General features: G+C 45.0%; 1 protein-coding gene across 2 annotated transcripts in view; it reads left to right on the forward strand.

Annotated features, from left to right (window-relative positions):
• Positions 1 to 4,016: 4,016 nt before the first annotated feature.
• The window catches only part of TAF5L (TATA-box binding protein associated factor 5 like), a 35,454-nt gene continuing 25,533 nt past the window's right edge, over positions 4,017 to 13,937 (forward strand). Inside the window, exons 1-2 of one of the 2 annotated variants that reach the window (XM_040350680.1) lie at positions 4,017 to 4,147; positions 6,727 to 6,871. In XM_040350680.1, coding sequence (XP_040206614.1) covers positions 6,730 to 6,871 — 142 coding nt within the window. In that variant the 5' untranslated portion in view covers positions 4,017 to 4,147; positions 6,727 to 6,729. The other variant, XM_040350679.1, reaches the window with a different exon arrangement.

Raw genomic sequence — 13,937 nt, forward strand, 5'->3', positions numbered from 1 at the left:
GTATTTGTAGCTGCTGGCTTTTAATATATTTTTCCCGTGGCACATCCGCTTTAAGTAGGTAACAAAATAAATATTGCACTGGAGATAAAATCGATGTAGCTACATAAACTGTAAAAATGGTGCGAGTAATACTAAACGGTAGCAAAATCAGTCATAGCCAAGTATGATACTGGTATAAAAATGTGTACAACGATGCCACTGCTGAATCCAGATGAGGAGGTGTTAACATCAGTCCGTCGGCATGTAGATGTCCCGTGAAGGGAACTATCACAACTCCCAGTGGATAGTTGTAGAATCCCAGGTTGATAGAAGGAAGTGTAACAGCCCTTGCATGTGGCAGATAGTAAGGTCCCGCCGGCATGCAGATATAAAGGCACAACAAAGGAGCCCTTCAGATGGACATGGCAAGCCCCGCCGGTGTCTGTGACGTCACCGGATCTCCGACGGAACTCCCTGAAGGCCTGGAAGCCGATGGAGAGGTGAATACCAATCAAAATAATTTTGATCGATCAAAATAATTTTGATCGATCAAAATAATTAAAGATTAATCGATGAATTAATAGTTAATTTCCACAGCCCTACAAAAAAGAAAAGAAAGAAATCAAAAAGTCTCTATAAGGTGATCCCAATACCAACAAACGTGTTAAAAAATGAAACCTTCAGTGTGAACACCTCTTATGTCTGCTAGCAGCTCACCTCACTGCTGTTATACTTACAGCCTGGAAATACACAACGGTAATGATTACAGCACTGCAGTGGTCTCCTATATGTAGCTGGGAGGACTCAGTAGCAGATGTTATATGTGAAAAAAACACAAAGAGCATATATAGCGTGACTATAGTGTGATAACCAATAGAGGGGCAAGGACAGGTCACACAGTGATGCACTCACTAATATGAAAGGAGTATGGGCAAATCTCCTTGAACGCCGAGTTCGTAAACCTTCTGTGTGTAAGCTTAAGTCCTATTGGCCTCCCAATTGTATCAGATGGTCACTTGGTCACCGACAGTGGCAATGGTAAATGAGAAACAAAGAAAACTCATCGCATAACCCAGCAAAGAGTATCACATTTATTGGAAAAAACGAACACTTGAAAACTCACATTTAGAATAAAACTGTGGTGTGTAACATCCACGAGCGCCGAGCTGGTCATCCACAAGCTCGAACCCAAAAGCACAAAACTCAAACCGCAGAAAACGATCTGAAAGCACGAAAGACTGAAAAGCGCAAATAATCTCTCACCAAACTTTTACTGACACGCAGTAACATGAGATTAGCAAAAGCAGCCCCAAGGGTGGTGCCAGTGGAATCAAACTTCCCCTTTAGGCCCCTTTCACACTGGGGCGTTTTTCGAGCGTTATTTAAGCGAAGCCTCATCTGCAATCCCAATGTGCTGGTAAAGCACCGCTAAGACCCTTATGTTTTAAGGCGTTTTTACAGCGCTTTTAATTCATTTCAATGGAGAGGGGTGTTTTTGGAGCGTTTTTTTCAGCGCCCAAAAGCTGCTCCAAAGATGCAGCTTGCAAGACTTTTCTCAACGCCCCGCAAGTGTAACGCCTCAGTGTGAAAGGATAAGGCGTTTTTACAGCGCTTTCAATTCATTTCAATGGAGAGGGGTGTTTTTGGAGCGTTTTTTCAGCGCCCAAAAGCTGCTCCAAAGATGCTGCTTGCAGGACTCAGTGTGAAAGGATCCATTGAGATGCATGGAGAGCGTTTTATGAGCGTTTTAATACTTTTAATGCTAAAACGCTGTAAAATTGCTTCAGTGTGAAAGGGGTCCTTTAGTGCCGTTGTACCTGTTGTACGTCACCACGTTTGAGAACGACAAGATTTTGGCTTGACAGTGTGTATGCAAGGAAAGCTAGACAAGAATCCCGTCGAGAACAATATTTTTTCCTGACGAGATTCTCGGTTGTGTGTACGAGGCTTTAGACCCCTTTCACACTGAGGGCATATTGCAGGCACTATAGCGTTAAAAATAGCGCCTGCAATCCGCCCTGAAACAGCTGCTCCATTGTCTCCAGTGTGAAAGCCAGAGGGCTTTTACACTGGAGCGTTGCGCTAGCAGAACGGTAAAAAAAAGTCCTGCTAGCCACATCTTTGTATACCGCTCCTCCACCGCTGCTACCCATTGAAATCAATGGGACAGCGCGGCTATACTGCCCGCAATGCGGCCGGTTTTAACCCTTTCTCGGCCGCTAGTGGCCGAAATGTACGCCCATAGTGTCGGCGGCAAAAATAGCTGCGTTTTACCACCGCCGCTATGGGCGGCTCAGTGTGAAAGGTTGTCTAAGTGTAGCAATAAGTTACTAAATGTTGTATCTGCGGCCGTCATATGTCTATAGCTGGGTAGGGAAGTGGTTAACAATGTATTGACACCCGCAGCGGTTTGCAGAAGGCAGTGTTAAAGTGGTTGTAAAGCCAACCACACAACTTGCACCTACAGGTAAGCCTAGATTAGGACTTACCTGTAGGTGCAAGAAATATCTCCTTAACCTGCACGGTTAAGGAGATATTTTCACAAAAACGGGCAACGCTGTTTACGGCGCATGAGTGCCCTAGTCAACGGCGCACTGACCATACCGGTTTTGTGAATGGCATTATTGGAGTTAATGCCGTGTTTTCGCGAATGCGCGGGGATCTGCCGCTGACGTCATCGGACTTGTAATGAACGGACCGCTAGTGTGAAAGGACCCTTAACCACTTGAGACCCGCGCTATTGACAAAAGACGTCAACAGCGCGGCTCTCAAGTGCCAACTGGACGTCTTTGGACGTCATTTAAAAGCATTACCCGCGCGCGCCACTGGGGGGGAGCGCAGCGGGTAAACACTGTCCCGGCACATTGGTCGGGAGCCGATGCGTGTACCTAGCGGCCGCGATGTCCGCCGGGTACACGCGATCGTCGGTAAGACAGCAGGGACGTGGAGCTCTGTGTGTAAACACAGAGCTCCACGTGCTGTCAGAGAAGAGGAGACCGATCTGTGTCACTTGTACATAGAGACACAGCATCGGTCACCTCTCCCAGTCACCCCCCTCCCCCCACACAGTTAGAACACACCCAGGCTACACATTTAACCCCTTCCTCACCCCCTAGTGTTAACCCCTTCACTGCCAGTCACATTTATACAGTAATTAGTGCATTTTTATAGCACTGATCGCTGTATAAATGTGAATGGCGCCAAATTTGTGTCAAAAGTGTCCGATGTGTCCGCCATAACGTCGCAGTCCCAATAAAAATTGCACATCGCCGCCATTACTAGTAAAAAAAAAATTATAATTCTGTTCCCCATTTTGTAGGCGCTATAACTTTTGCGCAAACCAGTCGCTTATTGCGATTTTTTTTTTACAAAAATACGTCGAAAAATACGTATCGGCCTTAACTGAGAAAAAAAATAGTTGTTTTTTTTTTAAATTGGGATATTTATTATAGCAACAAGTAAAAAATATATATATTTTTTTAAATTGTCGCTCTTTTTTTGTTTATAGCGCAAAAAATAAAAACCACAGAGGTGATCAAATACCACCAAAATAAAGCTCTATTTGTGGGGAAAAAAGGACGTCAATTTTGTTTGGGAGCCACGTCGCACGACCGCGCAAATGTCAGTTAAAGCGACGGAAGTGCCGTAAGCTGACATTTCGCCTGGGAACGAAGGGGGTTTATGTGCCCAGTAAGCAAGTTTAACTGCCTGAGGGAGAGATGCAATAGGGGAACCAGCGCTGTAATCGCACTGGTTGGGGTTCCCGCAAAGCACATATGTGAACCTAGGCTGAAGTGGAGAACAGGGACTCACTGGCGATCCGCATCTTTTGGAGGAGTGAACCCAGCTAACAGTTGCTTACATTCTAAGTTCTTCATGGTGTCCCTAGCCTAACCTCCTGTGTTGTCCGTAACTCCATTACTACTACTACTACCCACCCCCTGCCGCCCTCCATTCATACTGTAGAACTGTCAAAGTGCGTCATATCTGTCATTCCAGCTCTACATCCCGCCCACACTCCACACAGCTAATCGGAGCGAAGACGCGTGCCTACGACGTCATTTCCGCCTTCCCATGATTCCTTGTCAGCGCTCAGCACGATCTTCTACATTTTCCCGGTGTTCTGTAAGGTAGAACAGCACCCGCTGCTGCGCAGACCGAATGACAGGTGAGCCGATGAGCGGAAATGCCGTGAGACTGTTTACAAGCACGTCACTTCCGTCCTACGTTCAATACGGCGGTCATTGATTTCCATGTGAGCGAGCCGTTGGAGAAGGGCGAGCATAGACTGAGTATACACTGGCTATTGGAAAGAACGCTGCGAGGGCTGTTATCGGTTAGGTGACGGTACTGTGGAAATGGTGGCGCTCTGGCTTTTCTAGGCTGTATTTATGAAGAAGGAGGATCCCCTTCCTTGGTAATGCAGCATCACTGAGCTGGATGGGCACCTCACATGGGGGCTCTGCTGTGTAGTCTGGATTTGTGTCATGTGGAAGTTTCTGTGCTTTTTGTTTCATGTTTGTAATGGACAGGGTCTTGTCACTGGATAGCTTTTCTTAAAGTGTTTGTAAACCCTAAGGCCCCTTTCACACTGGTGGAGTATGGCAGCTCAGCAGGGGATCTCTCTCTGCTGATCCCCATGGAGCAGGTGGATGACGGGACCATATAGTCTCCGCTTACGCAGAGCGGACACAGACCCAGTCTGCTGTTCTCTATAGGCTGGCAGATGGAAACGGACCACCTGTCTTTTTCCATTTGACTGTCGTCCAATTTGATCCGCCAAACGGATCCCCATCCGTCTGTTTTTAGTGGACAGGATCAGATTGGATGTCGGCGGGTGTCAACAGACACATGGCTGTTGATATCGGCTGCTTCATAGAGGGCAATGGATGTTCTGATCTTGTCCACCTGAAAAACTGGCAGGCGGACCCGTTGGTCCGTCAGTGTGAAAAGGGCTTTACATATACCTATTGAAGTGACTGGCTTCAGGTGACAATTGGTAATGAAACAAATCGTCCTACATAAGTTGTACCTGTTTATCTGTAGTCTGCTCTTCTCTACAGCCCTCCAAAGTGCAAATTTTATAAAGCTTGTCTGAGCTACCAGAAGATGGGGAAAGTGAGCTGAAATGACACTCTGCAGAGCTCAGAGAGGATCGCTGATTGGAGGGAATGGATACACTCTTTTTACACAAAAATAGACCAATAAGTTGGAGATCTTTCCCCTGTCACCTTTTTTCTCTTGGTGTCAGGAAAACTTGTTAGAAGTAGGGGTGCAACGGATCAAAAAAATCACGGATCGGATCGATCCTCGGATCTGGAGTCACGGATCGGATCATTTTCGGATCAGCAAAAAAAAAAACAAATCTTGTTACACCCACCTAATCACTATCCACCCCCCTCCACCCTGGTGTACAGACATGCTCCCCAGGTGATGGTGTAGCTGCAGGTGCAGAGCCTACCGATGCGGTCTCCACATGTCTGTAGTGAGCGCGCCGAGGCGTGTCACGCTGTGCTCTGACAAGCACACGGGGGTGGAGCAAGATGGCCGCCGCTCCGGAGCTAGGCCTAAGCCGGGGACTTTCCTACGACCGAGGCTCCGGAGCGCTCTGCGGATCGTGTGGTGTGCCGATCCGAACGGGGTGACCCGTTCGGATCACGGATCGGTGACGATCCGTTGCACCCCTAGTTAGAAGTGACTCATACTGATAGGTGAATGAAGCAGCAGACAGAACTGACACTTAGTTCTTTTAATTGAGACAACTACACACTATAGAGGGATATGCTTTGTTCATATTTCATATCTGAGGTTTACAACCACTTTAAAGTAAAATTCCAGCTAAAGCCTAAGGCTACATTTACACTGATGAAGGTTGGTGCATATTGTAGCTGCAGATCACAGCGGGTATCGCTGGCTGTGCGGAAGGCTGTGAATAGTGAACAGGGCTGACGGCTGCACCCAGCTGCTCTCATCCACAGCTGTAAACAGAAGTTTTCTCCTGCTACAGTTTGCATCAGCTTTTATTGCCAGTGTGAACGTAGCCTAACTAGTCTTAAAAATGCTCCTAATGCCAATACTAACTAAACTGTAAGAAAGAGATACATATACTTACCTATTTTCAGCCCACTCTGGTGTGGGGAGAGTGCCAAGGACGGCTGCACCATAGAAGGTGATTTTTATCACTCCTGGTTTTACCAGCTGTTGTCCGGCACTTTATCCTCGCCCTGGCAACTGCTGGCTGACGCGGGTAATCACGTGACTGGAGCAGGCTGAAAATTGGTAAGTACATCTTTTTTACACAGGTTAGTATAGGTGTTACAACAGGGAAGCTGAAAGTTTTAAGACAAGTTAGGCTTTAGCTGGAATGAAATTGTAGTAGAGATGACAGCCCTACAATTGTTTCTTGTGGAATGTTTAAGCCAATCTGATGTTACTGTCATAGTCTGGGTTAATTTTTATTTTTTTTAATGAAAAGCCATCTTGCAGTAGTAACATAGTTGAGTTCTTTTGGTAAGTAAACTCCTGACGACCCTTTAGCGGCATTATATCCAGCTGCACTGAAGGATTGCAGTGGGCGCAGGAAAGGATGATGATTTCTACTAAAAAGCTGAAGAATCAGGACAGGGGCTACATAACTGTAAGCTTCATCCCTTGTGCTGATTTAACTTTTTTTTTTTCAGTTTTAGTTAAACTTTGGTTTTGAACTGTTTTTTGTATGCCCTAACATTTTATATATTTTTGTTTTAGACCATGAAGCGGGTACGCGCAGAGCAGATTCAGTTGGCAGTAACTTGTTATCTCAAACGCCGTCACTACATAGATATAGAAGGATCCTTAAAACAAGGGCTACGACTTTGTCAGACCGCAGAGGAGATGGCAGCTAATCTAACTGGTGAGCTGATAATTTGTTGCAATAGTTTTGACACCAAAAACTTGATGGGAGTTTTTATTTCTCAAATCATTCTCCAGGACGGTTGACTGAAGATGACTCTGCCTACCTGCAGGAAACGCAAGACTAGAGTTTAAAAGGGCTCACAGGAGCCTGCATCCTCAGATGTTGTGTTTATTTTTTACCTTCACGCATTTCTTCCCTTACCTTGCTAGGTTAGGTGTGATGTGGCAGACCAAATGGTACTGTGGCTGAGAGGTGGAGGGCCCACCCAGGGAAGGGTGTTTTTGGTTGGTGAAATGAAAACTACACCACTTCTTACCATTAGTAACCCCTTCTTAACTGGGTAGTTTGTTCTCTCTGAGACCTGGTCCCTGATGTGTCCCATGTACACTTGAGCTGCCTTACTCAGTTTTAAGCTTGAGTCTGAGTTTCTCCAGGTAGGGACCAGGTTTAGATTGGAGGTTCTAAGTGCTCTTTGCAGGCTTAGCTCTGAGGTGGGGAAGCCAGGGCTTTGAGGCTATTTGTGGTAGTGGTGGCTGGAGGTGCAAGTGCTGTTCTTCAGTGCTGAGAACCTGTGTAGCATACAACAGTCATGCACTTCTAATTCATTAGAGCAGGGTCAGCTTCAGTGAGATGTCAGGAACTGATACAGCAGTGCCCTTTACATCACAAAAGTGTGTGTGTGTGTGTGTGTGTGTGTGTGTGTGTTGTGGATCCAGAGGCCATTCTGATAGTGCTTGTGAGAAAAGAGAGCTGGCATTGTTGCAGGAATTTGCAGTGGAGCACTGGGCAGGATCAAGACCGCCTTGTCTACCCTATGTCATGTGTTGTGTTGAGAGATAAAGCTTTTTTTACAGTATTTCCCCCCCCCCCCCCCAGGTGCCATTCACTGCTCTGAAAACGTAGGCAGAATTGCGCTTTTCTGCCTGCGTCTGCAGAAGTGTGGCATAACGTGCGCCTCTTTCTTAATGGCACCCTAAACTCAATACAATTTGCCATGGAACTCGAAAAGGTGTGTGAGATTCATTGGCGCGTTTTGACGCGGATAGTGCAGCCCACTAAAATGAACAGGCAGCCTGTGATATCCATGGTGTGCCCCCAATCCAGCCTGTGTGTATGTGATACAGCTTGTTGCTGTCCACTCCTCGCAACCAGCCTGTGTGTCCGCCGTGAGCCCTTGCATGTCCTGCAGCTGCTGTCATGTAGATGGAGCTCATGTCTTCCTGTGTGTAGCCGATCGATCGGCATGTGAGGGGTTAATCCGAGACGGCTGTATTCGTTTCGTGAGCAGCTCTGCGCTCGGTTTCTTTTGTCTGAAACCGGCACATGCGTAGTAGCGGCAAGGGTACCGTCTTTCACGGCAAACGGATCTTCATGCTACAATCTCACTCCAAAAGGCCGCTGCCTCTTTTTCTTGCCGTTGCGGCATCTTAGTCTGCGCAACCCGCGCGGTGGTGGGAGGGGGGGGGGGGGGATAGTACAGGGACAAGACGCCTCCCGCAGTATAGCCCAGGAACCAGGTCGCTAATTTTAGTCACCAATGCGACCTGGCACCTGGGGTTTGTGGAGCCCTGTCCTATATTGTGCATTAAGCAGTCTAGGCAAGGCAAGGAGCGGCAACATTCTCACAATGAGGAAGGCCATGTCTTGGCCTTAAGTCAGGAGGAACACCTCTGATTGTACTTGGTACAAGAAAGAATTGCAATGGATGCCAGCACCTATGGATGGGGGGCATATTTGGAAAAAGGGCCTTGCATATTTCTTTTTTTTAATTTCAATACTTTTTTTTATTGTTTCCATACAAATACAAAACAGATAATATAAATCCATATTTTACACTCAGTGCATTTTATGTTTATACCAAAAAAAAAATCAAATAAATAGCAAAGGCTAAAAATATCCATCAAACCCCATCCCCCCTCCCGCCCTCCTATCTCTCTTTTAAAGTGCATACACGTTTTTAAACCTATTATTTTCCTTAGATTAAATTATTTACCAATCTTTCCTTGATTAAAGTGAACGGCCTGCTTTACATAACCAGTTCTCCCATATTGCATGAAATTTTTTAAGGTTACCACGTCTAATCCATATTCCCCTTTCCTTCCCTATTATGCTGTTCATTACATTGAGCCATTCCGCTACTGTGGGTGGATTTTGTGCTTGCCATTTAAGTGCTATCAATTTCCTCGCCTGAAACAGGCATCTTATAACTGCTTCTAATGTATCCCTCTGCCCCATTCTCTCCTCAATACATCCTAATAGGCAAACCCTGGCTTCAAGTTCCAGAGTGATTCCAAAGGTTGCATTTATAATGTCCAAGATCTTAACCCAATATCTATGCAGTTTTGGGCATTTCCACATCATGTGGATGAGGTCCCCTGTATTTTGGCATCTGGGACATTTATCATCTGACTTCCATCCAAATCCATATAATTTCTTGGGAGTATAATAAACCCTATGGAGGAGGAACAAATGGGAAACCCGTTGTGACGGGGCTAGTGAGACTACTGTCCCCAGTTCCAATATCCTGTCCCATTGGTCGTTCGTTATGAGGCCTATGTCCTCCTCCCACCTCTGTTTATTCCTGCTCAGCTTCTCTTTTCCTATTAACTGATCGCTAATCCGTTCATATAGTTCTGAAATGAGACCTTTCATGACCCCCGTCTTAATTAGTCTTTGAAGATGCGTAAGCTTTTGCCATCTTACCGGCTGTTCCTTAAATTGGGCTTGTAGTGCGTGCCTAACCTGTAAATAGGTAAAAAACATGGAGTTTGGAATGCTATATTCACTACTTAGCTCGGAAAAGGGTTTTAGTGTGCAATCTGTATACAGTTGTGCCACTCTGGTTACCCCACGTTTATCCCATTCTTTTAGTTTCCCCATAGCCAAAATTTCTTTCAAGTTATTCTCCCATAATGGTGAGTATTCTGTAAATCCTTTATAGCCCAAAGCTAGTTTTCCCGCTTGCCATATTCTTACCACCATTTTTGCTGTTGGGCTTTTTACCAGGAAAGAGTTGGCCTCTAAACTCTCTATTACAGATCTATGTGGTGACCCTCTTAACATCATTTTCCCGCTTGCATTTCCTCCCCCCTCTATGCTACACCCCCCCAAGTGCTGCAATTGTGCTGCCAAGAAGTAACTGTAGGGGTGTGGGACCGCCAACCCTCCCCTATTTGTTGGTAGTTGCAACGTTCGAAGACTAATCCTTGCTTTTCCCTTTTTCCAGATTAAGGTTCTAAAGAGGGTCTCTATCTTTTGGAACCATCGGTTATCAATCCACACTGGGGAATTGTGAAGTATATAGAGCAATTGTGGCATCCAGATCATTTTAATAAGATTGCTGCGGCCAGCTACTGACAGTGGCAAATGTCCCCATATATCTGCTTTACGTTTAAACTTACCCAGCAGTGGCACTAGATTATTATTTATAAATTGTTCTGGGTTACGTGTTACCACAATTCCCAGATACTCCATCTTCTCCCCAATTTTTAATTGAGGGATTCCTATCCCATCCATATTGCTTACCGGGTCCACTGGTAAGAGTGTTGATTTTTCCCAGTTTATTACCAGGCCCGAGAATCGTCCGAACTCTTCTACCGTTTGAACTGCAATTTTAAGGGAGGTTGTAGAATTGCCCAAAAAAAGGAGGATATCGTCTGCATAAAGCGCCACTTTTTCCTCCTCTACTCCTCTCTGGAACCCCTGTATTTCCTGTCTAGCTCTGATTGCAATCGCCAATGGCTCAATTGCCAGGGCAAAAAGGAGGGGGGACAGTGGACATCCCTGTCTCGTTCCCCTCTCCAATTCAAACGACTGTGAAACTTCATTATTTATTTTTATTTTGGCCCTTGGGGAATTATACAATAGCTTTATCCATTTAATAAGAGATGGACCAAACCCAAACTTCTCCAGAGCGTACCAGAGATAGTCCCACTCCAGACTATCAAAGGCCTTAGTAGCGTCCAATGATAGGATAGATCTATCTCCCGCATTCTCCGCCTGGGTCTGTAAATTTAGGTACAACCTTCTTATGTTTATACTCGTAGACCGATTTGGAATAAATCCAGATTGATCTGGATGTATTAGTTTCTGAATATATTTGTTTATTCTGGTTGCCAGTACCTTGGCCAAGATTTTTACATCTGAGCAGAGCAGGGATATTGGTCTATACGATGATGTGTCTAATTGGTCCTTCCCTTCCTTCTGGAGCACTATAATGATTGCTTCTAACATTGAGGGGGGTTGCTTTCCTCCTTCTATTGCCCAGTTCAGCGTTTTTAATAATTCCGGGAGCAGCACCTCACTGTACTGCTTATAAATCTCTGCTGGTAGGCCATCTGGCCCTGGGGACTTTTGATTGGAAAGCCCTTTGACTGCCTGCTGTAGTTCCAGTAATGTAATTGGAGATTCCATAGCATTTCTGTCCTCCTCTGATAGAGCTGGGGTTCCTATTTCTCTGAAGAATTCTTCCATTTGCACCTTAGCTTCCCCCTTTTTTGTTCTATATAGATCTTTATAATATGCCGCAAATGTGTCTACTATTACAGATGTTTCAGATGATATCCCACCTCCTACCATCCTAACTGCGGGAACATTAGAGGGCGCCATATTAGTTTTTGCTAGGAGGGCCAAAGTGTGACCTACACTTTCTCCCTCCGAAAAAGCACTCTGCTCCTGAAATAGGCGCTTATTTTCAACTTTCTTATTTACCACCAACTTATATTCCTGTTGCTTCTCCAACCATAGCCTTTGTTTTGTCAGTGTTGGATTTTCCACATATTGCTTTTCAGCCTCTAGAACCTCTTCCCTAATTTTTTCCTCCCATTCCCTAGAGTTCCTCTTAATCTTCGCTACCTGCTGGATCAATATACCCCTGAGGAATGCCTTAAGGGCGTCCCACACCACCCCCTCTGATGCTGTCCCTGTGTTGAAATCCAAAAATTCCCTTAATTTGATGCCAATTTCTTCTGGCTTCCCTATCACTTCTAGCCAGAAGGGACTTATCTTCCAATTACCTGAAGGACATTTTTTACCTGTGCTCAGTGACAGCACCAGAGGAGAGTGATCAGAGACCCCTCTCGGATAGTAAGATATTTTGCTGACTGCCCGTAGACTTGCACAGTTTCCCAGTGCCATGTCTATTCTTGATAGTGTCGAGTATGTACTTGAAAAACAGGAGTACTGCCGCAGATCTGGATGTTTCACCCTCCAAATGTCCCACCACCCAACCTCTTCCAAAAATTGACTTAGATGCCCTTCTCCTATCCCTGGACTCCGCGTCCCTGGTGGAAATCTATCCATCGTTCTATTTAGTACGTTATTTAAATCTCCAACCACTAGTACCGGGATATTTACCTTATTTACCACGAATTCTGTCAATTTATATAAGACCTCCATCTTGAAGGGTGGGGGTATATAAATATTGGCCAATACATATGGTGCATTTTCTATCAGACAGTGCAGAAAAATATAGCGACCCAGTTCGTCTATTCTTGACTCTTACTTACATGCAAATGATATTCCTGTTTTTACCATTATGCTCACTCCCCTAGAATACGAAGAGTGGACAGAATGGTACTGGCTTTGATATTTTTTTTTGTTGGTCAATTTTAACTTTGTTTCTTTGGTCAAGTGGGTCTCTTGGATACATATCACCTCCACCCCATAACACTCCAGGGTAGTGAAAATAGCAGCTTTTTTCGCTGGGTCCCCCATCCCCCGGACATTCCAGGAGCCTATATTTATCATTTTAGGTCTCATACCCAGCCTCATAAGCAAGATCTATACGGATATAAGGCTTCCCAATTAAAACTTGGGTTTCCCAAACTATCAGAAAAAATAATCGACTGAAGCCGTAAATACATTTTGACATTGTGGCCGGAAAGAGAGCATATCGATCACTCAAAAAAATAAAAAAAAATAAAAAAACCTCTGAAGAGCAAAAAATATATACCATTTTGAGTATACCTAAAAAAGAAAAACATTTAAATGTGCATTCCAATACATTCCCTTCACTTGTGCTTAATAAATGATACGTGATACACGTTTTCGAATACAACTTTACCCCCCCCTCCCACCAACCCTCCTCCCCCTTGCCTATCTAGGCCTACCCTTAGGGCTATCCATGTGACCTCTCCCTTCCATCCTTCCCTTACATTTCCCTCCCCATCCATGTCTATCATAATCCCATGTGATCTCCTCCCCAACCCTCGCCCCCAAGCTAGCACTCAACCAAAAGAGGGGAGAGAGAGAGGGAGAGAGAGAAAAAAAAAAGGGGGGGTTAGGGGCGGTGGGTTCCCTATCCAGTGCACATTCATATTAATGCCCGTACCTAAGTGTATATTCTCCCTCCACCCCACCCCCCTCCATATATATCCATATCCTAGTTTATACCTTTGTGTCATATTTTAAAGTGTTAATGTGTTTTAATGTGTGTTTACCTCTCTCACTCCCCTCTCTCCAGAAAAAAAAGAAAAAGAAAAACCCCCTCCCCATTACTCTAAATATATATATATACGTATATAAACCCCCCCCCCCCCCAACCCTTAGTGCCTTCTTAACGCATAAACCTTTAATCAATCAGTCCAGAGATAGTCTATTCTTGTGCTTTGTTCTCTTCCAGCCACTGTGCTGCTTTTCCTGGTGAGTCAAAGATTTGGGGGCCTTCTGCTGTCATTATTCTCAGACGCGCTGGATACAGTAGTGCATATTTAATTTTATTCTTTAAAAGATTACGTTTAATAGGTGTAAACTCTGATCTACGTTTACTGAGTTCTGGAAATAAAGAGATTCTTGAGCCGTTATAAAAAATGTCCCCCTTCTCTCTTGCTTTTTGCAGAACTGCTGCCTTATCGGCAAAATTAAGAAACTTCAAGAGCAAGGGCCGAGGGTGTCCATCCTTTAGATGTATTCTAAACGGGACTCTATGGGCCCTTTCTATTGAAAAAAGCAATGAGAAGGCATTTTCCCCAAATATATCTCTAAACCATTTCTCAAAAAACTTTATGGGGTCGGTGCCCTCACTGCGTTCCGGAAGACCCACCACCCGGATGTTATTTCTGCG

Source organism: Rana temporaria, chromosome 4, assembly GCF_905171775.1.
Source record: "Rana temporaria chromosome 4, aRanTem1.1, whole genome shotgun sequence".
Lineage (NCBI taxonomy): Eukaryota > Metazoa > Chordata > Amphibia > Anura > Ranidae > Rana > Rana temporaria.